At 39.8% G+C, this 13,824-nt stretch overlaps 1 protein-coding gene across 3 annotated transcripts in view; it reads right to left on the bottom strand.

The window, feature by feature from the left end:
• SLCO1C1 (solute carrier organic anion transporter family member 1C1) overlaps positions 1–6,800 on the bottom strand; it is a gene marked incomplete at both ends in the record, with an annotated part of 44,715 nt that extends 37,915 nt beyond the window's left edge. For 2 of the 3 annotated variants that reach the window (XM_080914179.1, XM_080914178.1), the window contains 2 exons: positions 5,155–5,296; positions 6,669–6,797. In XM_080914179.1, coding sequence (XP_080770305.1) covers positions 5,155–5,296; positions 6,669–6,797 — 271 coding nt within the window. Of the gene's footprint in view, positions 1–5,154; positions 5,297–6,668 lie in introns of all 3 variants that reach the window. The other variant, XM_080914180.1, reaches the window with a different exon arrangement.
• Positions 6,801–13,824: the final 7,024 nt, after the last annotated feature.

The raw sequence follows: 13,824 nt of genomic DNA on the forward strand, positions 1-13,824 counted from the left end.
GTTGTATAGTCCTAACAGCTCTCATGATACATCATGAAATAGTTTTTGTGTATTTATTAGTACATATTCATGTGTGTGCATGCCCATGTGCATACATAAATTGATGTGCATGTTGGAGGTTAGAGGTCAAACTTGAGTGTTATCTCTCAGATGCTGTTTACCTTGTTTTGTAAGAAGAAGTCTATGCTCATCAGCCTTGAGGTTTTTTTGTTTGTTTGTTTGTTTGTTTGTTTTTTGTTTTTTTTGTTTTTTGTTTTTTGTTTTTTTGTTTGTTTGTTTGTTTTTTTGGCTACTTAACATCAACAGGCTTATCTTTTCTGCCCTAATAAAAATGTCTTATATCATACCTGACTGTTGTTGTGGCTGTTATTGTATTCCAGCATCAAGGATGTCATGTTTACAGGACACTAGCGAATGAGCTATCTCACGATCTCTATGACTCAACTCGTTTTAAGGGAAGATTCCTCAGGCTTTGTTACACAAATGAATCCCTTAGAGATGGTGCAAAGGGAGATACAAATGCTTGGAACATCCAGTTCCTTTTCCAGTCAAGGAAATCTGCATTTGCAAGGTAAGCTCAAATACAGTGGTGCAGATTATGACAGCAATACACCACAAGAAGCCTGGGTTAGTGGCACACAGTTTGAGGACCTTTCACGTTTTAGCTATAATCATTTGAGAAGTCTCCTTTGCAGAAACTCCCACCTAGATAAAGGAGAAAACACTTCCCTATGGGCTGACTATGGGGGCTGATGGTTGGCCTGGCTCTGATGCTGTTCTTGCTATTTCCAACGTTACAGCAGGAGCAAGTTTCCTCCCATCTGCAAGCAATCATCTGATTTACTACTGTTTGGACATACTGCCAGTGTTAGTCAATTGGAAAATGAGTGGTGAATTTTACAGCCCGAAGGATAAGAAGAAGAATGTAGAAAACGTAGCTTGAAAATGAGGTCAATGTGCTTGACTCTTCCAAAAATTCAGTTCTTCAAAATTTGCATACTGGGGCTGGAGAGATGGCTCAGCAGGTAAGAGCACTGTAGGCTCTTCCAGAGGTCCTGAGTTCAAATCCCAGCAACCACATGGTGGCTCACAACCATCTATAATGAGATCTGATGCCCTCTTCTGGTATATCTGAAGACAGCTACAGTGTACTTGTAAAAGTAAATGAATCTTTTTAAAATTTGCATATTAAAAACCTAAGCCTGAGAATACCTATTTGGCACTTGACTAGTATAAGAACTATACTGATCATATCCTGCTGTTATATATTATAAGGTTGGCTTATATTTTATAGCAATACTTTTGAAACTCGTGTACTTTTTGCCAAACACAATAAGGGACTGTTTGTAAGGGTGTTCCTTTGTTACATTAATGAATAATGCCATTTGTCACGACCTATCTCCACAAGATAGGCTTGCTATAATGGCAATGTTTCTGAGTTCCTAGGAGAGATACATGGGGAAAATATGGTGATTCAAAGCCTACAAACAATGAATTGGAGCATCTGAGAAGAGGTCTCAGGGGCAAAGAGCTGGCTGTGTTCAGATCGTCCACACCAACATATAATCTGGCATGAGGCTGGTGCCTGAAGCCTCAACACTGGGCTTGAGGATAAGGTATGGAGATTAGCAGAATCCAAAGGCTTTCTGGTCAGCTGGCCTGGCTACAAAGGTGAGCCTCGAGTTCAGTGAGAGGCCATACCTCCAAAGATAAAGTGGCTGGCAGTAAAGGAAGATACTGGAAGTTTACCTCTGGTTTCCACAAATGCATGCCTATGCAGTGCTTATTTGTACATACATGTCCATACATATGTTTCACATACCTCACCCTCACCCTCTCCCTCCCCCCCACACACACAGAAAGAGAGAGAGAAAGAGAGAGAGAGAGAGAGAGAGAGAGAGAGAGAGAGAGAGAGAGAGAGAGAGAGACTGAATTGGATATGAAAACTTCACATGACCAATTGATAAAAAGATAACAGACCCAAAGAGTTTAATAAATGTTTTAGCAAATTTGAAACTTTTAGTGTGCACACATCCAAAATTTCAAATTCTAGAAAAGAAAGAAAATAGCTGAAGTTATCTTATGTACCAGAGACAAACACTGAACAAGCCCAGTGTAAGTAATGACAATCACAGGCCAAATACAGTTGTCAATTTGAAGTGAAAGATCCCACTAGCCAAAGGAATAGTCACTTTAACCTGGCAAGTACAGCTTATTCCAGGACAGTGAGAACCTGAGCTAAGAAATCTGTTCATAAACCACCATGTAACAGGTGGGAAAGACATTTTTTGTGGAATGGAAGTAAAGCAGTGAAGCCCTAATGCAGCCAGACACTGGAGTATAAAAACCACAGAGCCTAGCATGCTGGCGCACACATTCAATCCAGCACTCTAGAGACAGAGGCCAGTGGATCTCTGTATGAGGTCAAGTTTGGTCTACATAGTGAATTCCATGCCAGCCAAGGCTAAGGAGCAAGACCCCATGTCTCTGAAATACAATGAAGAGCAGGAAGAAGAAAGAGAAGTATACTGGTTAAATAAGCTTTTAAAGTATTCTTACTAAAAGCCATGTAAAACAAATTAATAATTAATTAATAATAATTTAATTAATTAAAATGAGATCTATGCAACAGGTGAATTGCTGAGTAGTGAAAATTTGAAAGTGCCGTATTAAGCCAGAAACACGAGAAGGGTGCCCATTATCAACACTGCATTTTGGCATAGTCTGTAGGTCAATTGAGTAAAAAATAAAATTAAAAACTGGCTCATTTGGAAAAAAAAAAATTTTAAAAAGAATGTGGGTTTGTCTTTTATCCAGTCTTGTGATTTTTGCATTCCAAAAATGTTAGAATTTCTACAGATAATCAATTGAAATTAAAATAATTTCAATCAAGTTATTGAATGTATATATTATTATATATAATTTTTGTTGTATTTATATGTGGGGATAAGTTGTTTGTGTGTGTTTATACATGTTTGTGCACATGTGTTTGCCTGTATGTAGAGACCTGATGTTGGCATTGGGTAACTTTTGGACAGTTCCTGTCTTATATGTTAAGGAAATCCAAGAGAAAGTTTATACTCTATCATTTTAAAGCATCTCTAGCACTGTTTATACATAGAAACCAAGAGTGAAAAAATTAAACTTGCTTAATATCTCATTTTTATTGGCATATTGACTTCTATGTAGGTCAGCTTCCCTCAGTAGGCAGAAGCTTCCTATCAATTTGCCCTTCTTTTCACGATACAGCTTGCCACCTGACCTCACCCTTTAATGGTCCTATTAGGAGATGTGGCCTTGATGAAGTAGGGATGACTTAGTTGAAAGAAGTGTGTCTCTTAGTGGTGGGCTTTCAGGTCTCAGAAGCTCAAGCCTGGCCAGTGTGCTACGGTCACTTCCTGCTGTCTACAGATCCAGATTTAGAACTCTCAGCTACCTCTCCAGTATCGTGTCTGCCTGCATGCTCCCATGTTTCCTGCCATGACCATAATGGGTTAAACCTCTGAACTGTAAGTAAGCAAGCGTTTTACTTTATGAGTTGTCATGGTCATGGTGTTTCTTCATAGCAGTAAAACACTAACTAAGACAACTGGGAATTTTAAAACCAAGATGAATATAAGGCTATTGACTAACGACATTGATAACTCTGAGATGTCTCAGCTGGTCAAGACACTTGCCACCAAGTCTGATGACCTGAGTTCAAGTCATAGAACTCACATGGTAGAAGGAGAGATGTGACTCCCTCAATGTGTTCTCTGACTTCCTTCCCCATGTATACCACAGAAGTCTTGTGAGCACATGAAAACAAACAGACTATGCAACCTAAAACAAAACAAGGGCCCCTTCCCTGAAGAATCAGTACCTGCACTTGAAATGCCTCCCAGACACCTGAGTGGCCACCAACAGTGATTTATACTGTTCCAGAACGTTTGTGAACTGATTTGCAAGAATGCTCCACCTGCAAATGCCGATGCCTTGCTTAGAACTTCAGTGGTTGGAATCTTATGTGTTCAGAGCCAAATTATTTCCGGTCATCTTAGTCATCTTAATCCCCTTCATAATCATTTATCACCCACCTCTGTATGATCTGATCTTTCTGGCTATTGGGTAAATTCCTCTTAACGTTCAGTTGCTCTAAAGCTAATATCATCATTAGATGGCCTATAAACCCAATAGTGGAGGCTTCTCCCACTTTCCTGTAACTACCTACCTGACATTTCCACCGAGAAGTGGAAAAACATGCAGATTTGTAGCTTTCTTTGTTCTTACACAACAAAATCTTCGTGAAATGGTTACCACATTAGAATTATACTTGGATTAGCCCAATATGTGTCCCTAAGCTATGGCCATACCCGTCCCCATTTTTTTTCTTTTGTCTCCTAAAGAAACCATCTTCTATACCTTTTGAAGTGAGGGCTGAATTTTGTTTTGTCCATTGGTCACACTTTCTCTGTGACATCTCAAGTCACAAATAAAATTAAAATAGCAAATTACAAAGAAAAGTTGAAGACCTAAATTCCACTCACTACAGGCAAAGCTGACACTAAAACAGTTAAGAGATTTCTTTGCCACTTTATTTGTCTCAAATGACTTCAGTGACCACTAAGAGGGTTATTCTGTTTACTTGGAAAAACCATTGAATGTCTCTCATTTTTATTCACTCAGGACTAACTGGAACGGCACACTTTCAGGCACTTTCTGATAGCTGAGAATTGAACTTAGGATTTCCAGAAGAGCAGTCAGTGCTCTTAGCCTCCAAGCTATCTCTCCAGCCCCAAAACATCTACGTCTTAAACATTTAGACTCCATTTTTGCAGAGACCCCTTGAGTGCCCCTACATTCTTGCTTCTCCAAGAGGCATTTCCCACACATTACAACACAACACACCAATCTTCCGCTCCTCTTCTCCTAAAGAAAGCTTTCCCTCTGATGGGTAACTGACTTGTCTAAACATCCACTAAGGAACACTGGGGGCGGGACATTTGTTATTGCTTGCCTGATCTCTGAGAAAAGAGATTTCCTTATCATATAAGGTCCTGGCAGATTTATCCAAACAGGAGTTTACAGGTTGCATCTCAATGAGGGATGGCATTGAGCGGGCTCAGAGGAAAGACCTCATGCTTACAGGAAAAGTCAGGCTTCTGTGATACATACCGATTTCAAAACTGCCATCAATGATTCCCACCAGAGAGGAAGGGATCTCAAACCTTCTCTCTATCTGAGTGATGGTGCTCTTCAGATAGCCTTCCGCCAACGCCTTGGCGAAGTATACAAAGGACAGGGCACCCAAGAACACCTGGAAGACAGGAAAAGGCACAGGGCACCAGACCAGCTTTGCATAGGTCAGAAGTATCTTTTTTTAAAAAACATACAAAATTATATATATCATGGTATATCTATGTACAACAATGGCTGGGACATTGAAGAAACTATACAATGACATTCGGTTTTGTCCCCTTCCCACATGGACTTCTGATTAAGGATGGCAGCATGAGAAAATGGAGCAAAAACCACAAACGTATATACAATTACAAATGAGAGTCGAGGGGGTTGGGGGCCAGGGAGACCCGGGATCCTGCGCGCTCCACTCCTGCCTCGCCAACCTACGCCCACCCAGTCTGAATGGCGGCCAGACACCCGAGCAGTGGCCAGTCAGGAGAACAGCATATTTACATATCTTTTCCCCTAACATATGCGCACATCCACAAACTAGCCTACATCCTAAGGGCACACTGGAATCGGTAAAGGCCAGAGAGACTGCACCATTTCCAAAATTGAGAAGAACAGAAAGTGTGTTACCACTGAAGGTTTGATTCAAAAACTGTTGCAGCTCAAATCAGCCCCAAGACCGTGCAGAGTACCTCCCCTCTCCTCAAACAACCCAAGTTATTTGGTGGTTGAAATGCAAGTGGATTTTCGTGTAAAATGTTTGCAGGAGTCCGCTACTCCTCTACAAAGCACATTAAAGGGAGTCCAGCTTTGAGAAGAGCAACAAGGAACAAGGTAAGAGCCATTGATAGGTAAGGAAATAAAGTGAAAATCACGACACCATCATCTTCCCACAAATCCTTGCCTATGGTGAATTTTGAAATCATACTCCATGCACCAGCGGGAATCATTATGCGCTGAAATGTTCAGTCTACTCTTTTGTCGTTTTGGTTTTTTGACACCAAGTCCCTTAGGTTTGGTTCTTTGAAATCTGGTTATATTTTAATAGACACATGGTTTAATCATATATGTAAAGCAGTATGCATGTGACTTCAGGTTCACAGTTATTAAAATACAATGTTAGTATTTTCCATGAGTGTTATTTGGTGTAAAGAAGGGAGGCTCGAATCATGCAAACACTTATTTCTGTGTAAAAAGCCGAGCCAAGTTTGCCTTCCAAAAAGGAAAAGAGTGTGAGTATAATTAGTCCAACCTACAGGGCAGGGCTGTGCTTAATAAATATCAGGTTCTCTGGCTCCTCTGCTTACCGAAGGAGACCTTCCAAGGGAGCTTGGGAAAGTCAGGGCAGGTGAAAACGATTTCATTGCTTGGTGAGTGGTTTTAGTAATTTGCAATTGATAGCTTATTTGATAAGGAAAAGAATAAAAGCCATTTCCTCTTGTCACTTCATCTGTTTGGGAGGAAAGTCACTCTTGTAAGCTACACCCAAGCCCCTCTACCTTGAGTTTTCCACAGCATGGCCGTGCTCCCTCTCTGGACGGATATCCCGCCTTAAACGACGGCTTTCTGGCAGGCTGCGCTGAAGTTTTGTGGAACAAATGGGCGTTTTCTTTGGAAGAGGTGTCCATGATGAAAATGTTACTTATCCCGGCCTGTCCAAGGTAATTTTAAAGGGAAACAACAATTTATTTCCGATCGGCGTGATGTAAAGGTATTTCCGTTTCACAGTTCTATAGGTATCATGGAAAGAGCTACTATCTCCTTTTTCCACAGGAAGTTGGCAACATTTTTTCAATTCAAATCAGACAGGATATTGGATTAACGAGTCCTGCCATTGAGCCCCTACAGCCAGCATTCTTTTTCAATCTTTTCACTTTGAGCCTCATTATAGCAACGAATAAATTTCCATGTTGCCTTTGGAATAAATAACGAGGCAGAATTTTGCTGACTTTGTGGTCTTGCCAGATTAAACTGGGCGCGAGCAGGAAGGGGAAGAGAAATCCGACCTCTTGAATATTGATTCATTAGAATTAAGGCTTCCAAGACATGAATAGCAGAGGCTGACACCATCACAGATCTCCAAAGCACCTTAGCATTCCTCTGGCACCCAAGTAAAGCTTGAGATGAAGCGAAAAAGAAGAGGTCCACTTTGTGTACCATTTGTCTAATGGGGAAGGAATGTGAACAGTAAACGTCTGGTGCCTAGATTGAATTCAGATGAAAGTGCAGGCTGGAGTTTGCCTTAGAGGAAGGAAAACTCCTCCCATACTTAATTCTCCCTCTCCCCTCTCTCTTCCTTCTGGCCAAACTCTTCACAGTTTCACACAGTCTGACCCTATTTCTCCCTGTTCACATTAATATTTACACATCCTGTTACATGTTGTTAGCTGTCTACATGAACCAGACTTTGTCTAGTAATCTAGTGCAGGCCACAGGACTCAAAAGTTAGAACAGCATGGCTGTCCCGGATGGTTACAAGATTGCCCACTTGTACACCAATAGAGATACCTTCTAATAAGCATTATACAGGCTAGAGAGATAGTATTTGGAGTAAATTTTCAAACATGTGGCAGAATTTAAAATTGCTCTGCTTATGTATATGACATCTTTGTTCCTTATTTTATGGGAAATGTGGGGCATAAAAGGGAGGGAAGGGGATTTTTAAAAAATACTATAAGAATAACTGATGTTCTAACATGCGTAATTTTCAGTTTTTAAAAATGAACAAATAAAAGGGAGTGAAAGAACCAAAAATATTAAACCAATTAAATTAAATTACTTATCACTACTCTAGCTCAAAAAGATGAAAAATATGGATAAAACGTAAATAAAGATCAGCCTATCCTGCTGATTTTTCTCAAAGAACCAGCTTTTGGGTTTGTTGATTCTTTGTATTGTTCTCTTTGTTTCTAATTGGTTGGCCCTGAATTTGACTATTTCCTGCCTATTGCTCCTGTTGGGTGTGTTTGCTTCTTTTTATTCTGGAACTTTTGGGTGTGCTGTTAAGTTGCTAGTAAGAGATCTCTCCAATATCTTTATGAAGGCACTTAGTGCTATTAATTTCCCTCTTAACACTGCTTTCATTGTGTCGCATGAATTTGGGTATTGTTGTGCCTTCATTTTCATTAATCTGTAAAGTCTTTACTTTCTTTGTTTTTTTCCCTGTCATTGAGAGGAGAGTTGTTCTTCTCCATGAGATTCCATGAGTATACGGCCCTTCTCTTGTGTCTGCTGTTGTTGCAGTCCAGCCTTAGTCGGCAGTGATCCGATAAAATGCAGGGGGTTGTTTCAATCTTCTTGTATCTATTGAGGCTTCCTTCATGTCTGATTATGTGGTCAGTTTTGGAGGTTTCAAACGAAAGCGTATTCTTTTATTTGGGGGTGAAACGTTCTGCTTAAATCTGTTAAATTCATTTGGTTCGTAAATTCTGTAAGTTTTACTGTTTCTCTGTTTAGTTTCTGTTTCTACGATCTGTTCATTGGTGAGAGGGGTGTGTTGAAGTCTCCCAGGGTTAATGTGTGAGGTTCTATATGTATTTTGAGCCTTAGTAAAGTTTCTCTTACAAATGTGGTACCCTTGGGACATAGATGTTTAGAATTGTAGAGGGGAGGGGAAGGGAATAGTGGAGCAGCATCAAGTATGGCAAGAGACAGGGGAAAGGTCCAGAGGGCCAAGGGAATAATAGATATATGTAGCTTGTGGGGCTGGGGGTTGGGGCGAACCTCTAGGAAGTCCCAGAGACCTAGGCAGGGGCAGTCTCCCAGGGCTCAGTGTGAGTGGCCTTAGCTGAAATGCCTAACAGTGGGAAGATGGAACCTGAAAAGATTACATCCAGTATTTAGATAGGGCTCCCAGTGGAGGGATGTGGACACCCATATACAAAACTTTTGACCCAAAATGGTTCCTGTCTAAAAGAAATACAGGGACAAAAATGGAGCAGAGACTGAAGAAATGGCCAGCCAATGACTGGTCCAATTTGGGATATATCACATGAGTGGGCACCACGCACTGACACTATTGTTGATGCTTATGTTGTGTTTTCGGACAGGAGCCTAGCATGCCTGTCCTCTGAGAGGCTCTAACAGCTGACTGACAGATGTATATACACACCGCCAAGCACTGGATGGAGGTTGGGCACCCATATGGAAGTTAGGGGAAAGACGGGAGGAACTGAAGGGGATGAGAACCCCACAGGAAGGCCAACAATGTCAACTAACCCAGACCCCCAGGAACTCCCAGGGATTGAGCTACCAACCAAAGAGCAGGTCTGAGGCCTGCTGCACATATATAGCAGAAGACTGCTCTGTCTATCCTCAGTGGGAGAGGATGTGCCTAGTCCTGTAGGACTTGATGCCCAGGGTGCGGGAATACTGGGGGGGGCACCCTCTCAAAGGTGAAGCAGAGGGGTGTAGGGAAATAACCTTGCAAGGGGGGACTAGGAGAGGGAAACATTTGAAACATAAATGAATAAAATAATTAACACAAAAATGAAAGGAACATTTTTAAGAAGAAAAAGTATAATGTAAAAAAAAGGAACAACAGAAAACAATAAATAACAATAATAAATAAAGATGCTTTGTAAGCAAGACTAAAACTATATATAAAATATTCAGATAAGTATAAAATGTTGACAAAATGAAGAACTTTTCAGAAAATAATCCCTGTGTTGAAATAGTCTGGAAGAGACAAACAGACAGTGAGGAGGAGAGCAACACACTTTTCAAACCATACACCAAGTCGAAGGCACTAAAAACAGACGAAAGGGCAGGACTGCTGTATCATGGAGTCCCTTTTAAGGAGAGCAAGCAGAGAATGAAATGGATTCACTGTCACTATTTGATACAAATGAAAGTGACTTTCATTACAAAAATCTCATGGGGACAGCAAAAAGAGGAAGCTTCAGAACAAACCCATAGATTATAAACTACCCAGAAGTATTACCAAATTCAAATCAATAGCTCAATACTTCGAATTGAGGTGACTCAAAAATGTAGCTATTGAATAATATTGCTAATTGATATCATTCAACATCTATTTCTGATTTAGAAAATCATGAACAATAAAACAGCCTTAACAGAAGAAACAAAATCAGAACTCTAAAGAAAACTGTTACCAGTCCAAGATACAAGCTTTATTCGAAAAATAAGCTCCTAAGACTGGTTTTCTCAAATAGTGCTTTGCAGGAACAACCGAAATGCTATTTGAGAAACATAGGCTTCTGCAGCATTCAGTAGCTCTTTTTCCAAGTCTACCTAGTACCTGAAGTAGAACATCTGGAAGAAGTTATTGCTTAGAATGGAAAATATCCAAGTAGCCAAATGGTTGAGATGACCAGCAAAGTATGGTGACACCTCACAAGGAAATCTTAGAAGCCACTGAAAGGTAAGGTGAAGAAGTAACTATAGTTGTAGAAATTGAACAGAGAAGACTTGGTTTTGATGTTTGCAACAGTGCAACAAACACTATCTATAAACTTACATGTAGAGAATCCAAGTTTCAGCAAACCTAAAAATATCACTGCATAAAAGTATATAGGCCAGAAAGATTTTTTAAAAACAACAACAACAACAATAAATTTATTCTTTAAAATGTGATCCTTTATAAAAATTATATAATTAAAATTGACCTTTTAAGTGGTTATTGACATGAAATTTTCTGTTAGACATAATTTGAAAGCTGTTACCTAGAATATGCAAATAAATGTTCAAAATGGCATACACCACTCAGACTAAATCTTTCTTTAAAAGAGCAAGACTATAAGATGTTTGTGCCGTACAGAAGCATGCTGAACATGCCGAAAATACTAATTTGAAATTTTGAGATGTTCCAGTATGCTATTTTATCTTCTTGTATTTGGAAGTATTACACAGTCTACTGATGATCTGGTGGTGGAAACAGTGGCCAGATATCCCGATCTGGGTTTCTGGTGTGATCTGGAAGAGTATCACTTAAAACATTAACACTACATAGATTTGCAGAAACTGAACAGCATCTTAATGCCTAATATGCAAATCAGCATGCTTGCAATATGTTCCAAGAAGGCCCCAGCTTGTGGGCATCGTGAGCTTCTCATTGCTTTGAAAGGATGGGGAGACATGTGCAGTGACAGGAACCAGAAGACTTCCATGGTCAAAGCCAAAGAAAGCCCTCTTCTCTTGTCTGCATAGGATGAATAGAGCCCAGTTTAGAAAAATATGCATTTGATATATCCTTTGTCTCTTAGGGTCACTTAAGTACACGTTTCCAAAAATTAAAAATAAATAATAAAAAGGCAGATGGCAAAGTTTTCATCCAATATCTTGGGTTAAGGTATAACATATTTCAGATTTTAAAACAAACAAGCCAAGCTGGTATTTTTTTGTTTTGTTTTGTTTTGTTTTGTTTGTTTTTTTTTAAGGTGAATTCTCTGTTCATATGGGTTGGTTTGAAAATCTAGTCCAGTTGAGTCACACAGATACACACAAACCCTGTGTACTTAACCATGATGGAGATCTCATTCAGCCAATCTGCATGGGTTGTCATGGAGAAACTCAGAGAGGTACCCATGACCACCCTCTCTTCTTGAACACCTCTGCACCAGCCAGGTGTTCTGACTCTGAGAATCTTCTATTCCAGGGGTCTTAAAAATAACCTGTGTTTTATTTTTTTTTCCCACTGAGGAGCAATGTGTCTTACACAGAATTCTGATCTCCCATCCCTAACTATAAATAATTTTAGTATCAAATTCACATATTATAAACACCACCTCTATTCAGTGTGATATATGCATATATTGTAATCTTTAAAATAATCCCAAAACTTCAACATTATCATCTTGACTTCTAAAATGATTTAGTTCACAGCAGTTAAGCAATCTGACAGATACTACCCAACTAATGAGCAACAAAGCTAAAATCTGAAAGCAGATCTGAGTTTACCTAGATTCTTTACCAGACTTCTCTCCTATTTCACCCAGCTAACAAGGGAAGCCACTGACTTTTACTGAATCTCCATAGATAAACTAATGCCTTTCAGAAATTAGTGTCAAATTATCAACAGCTGTCCAGGGAGACAAAAATATAATGCTCACACAATTAAAAACAAAAAAAAAATTAGATAGATAGAAAGGCAGACAGATAGATAGAGATAGATAGACAGATAATAGATAGATAGAGATAGACAGATAATAGATAGATAGATAGATAGATAGATAGATAGATAGATAGGTAGATAGATAGATAGGTAGGTAGATAGATAGATGATAGATAGGTAAGTAGATGATAGATAGATAGATGATAGATAGATGATGATAGATAGATAGATAGATAGATAGATAGATAGATAGATAGATAAACAAGGAGAGACAAATGGTACCTGGAGGTAGAAGTCCAAGCTCTCCAGTAATTTCAGAATGTTCAGCAAGAGCCCAGCCTGAATGAAGAAACTGAGGCAGCACTGCACAGCAGTTCTGAACAGTTCTGGCAAGTCGAGAGAGCTGGTGGGTGCAGACAGGACAGATTAGAGGAAAGAAAGGACCAAGGGTCCAATCTTGCCCCAGGGCAATCTTTCTCTTTCGCCTTTCCAGTTGGCCTCTTTATTTTTGGCAGTCTGCAGGGAATCGGGCAACCTGGCAAGGGTACTGCCCTGCATCTCAGCTCCCAGGGCACGGAAAGAGCTGGAGCCTTTGAGCCATTTCTTTGCAATTTGCAGCAAGTTTAAGGCCACACGTGATAAAGCTTTGTTTATAGAAGAACGAGGAAAAAAAAGAAAAGACCACTTGTGATTTTTACTTGCTGATCCCAGAAAACACAACTCCACAGGGGGTGGGGGCTGAGGAAACAGAAGCCAGGGCAGGGAAGGAAATTTGTAACAAAGACCCCCTCCCCTTCTTCCAACCAGTCTTCCAACCAGCCAGTCCTAAGGGACATCAAGGGGCCTGACTTGTTGTGTTGTATTTATTTGTTTGCTATTTTCTTTTTATAAAAATCTTGGGCCAGTTTCCCTGCTTTGTTTCCATTACCATTGGGATTCTAGAAGCTGCAGGAATACTTTCAGGTCAGGATCAAAGCTCTGCAGGATCCTACCAGGGGGAGTTCACTTTCAAAGCAAAAAAAAAAAAAAAAAAAAAAAAAAAAATCAATAGCTCCATCCACACACTCTATGAACCCTGAAATCTGACAAAACAGCTATTGGATTTTTGGCATTCATTCACTTACACTACCTAAGCCTAAGGAAGAAGAAACCTTTGCTCTGAGAAACCAAACCAAATCTTTTCCCGAGAGAATGATTTTAGAGGATTTCGGCAATACTGATTTGTTTTGCCATTTTGATTTCACCAGTAAGTAAGTTTGCCACCAGGATTCTCCAAGGTTCAACTTTGTCTTCCAGACCTGTAACTCTGAGCAGGGCACCCAATTTCAACATGTACTGCTACAGAGCTATACATTCCTTATTCAGGATCAGATTTCCAGGGATAGTCCAAGAATTAAATTATGTCATATCGATCCGCTCCGAACAAAAGTCCAAAATGAGCAGACAGTGCCTTTATCAAAGAGGTAACTCCATCTTCCATGGATATCCAAGTAGTTAACTGTTTTAAACTTTAATTTTGTTTCTTTAAATTTGTACATGTTTCTATGAGTTTAGTTGTCCTATGTGCATATAGTAACTTCTAG

Source organism: Micromys minutus, assembly GCF_963924665.1.
Source record: "Micromys minutus genome assembly, chromosome: 3".
Classification (NCBI taxonomy): domain Eukaryota; kingdom Metazoa; phylum Chordata; class Mammalia; order Rodentia; family Muridae; genus Micromys; species Micromys minutus.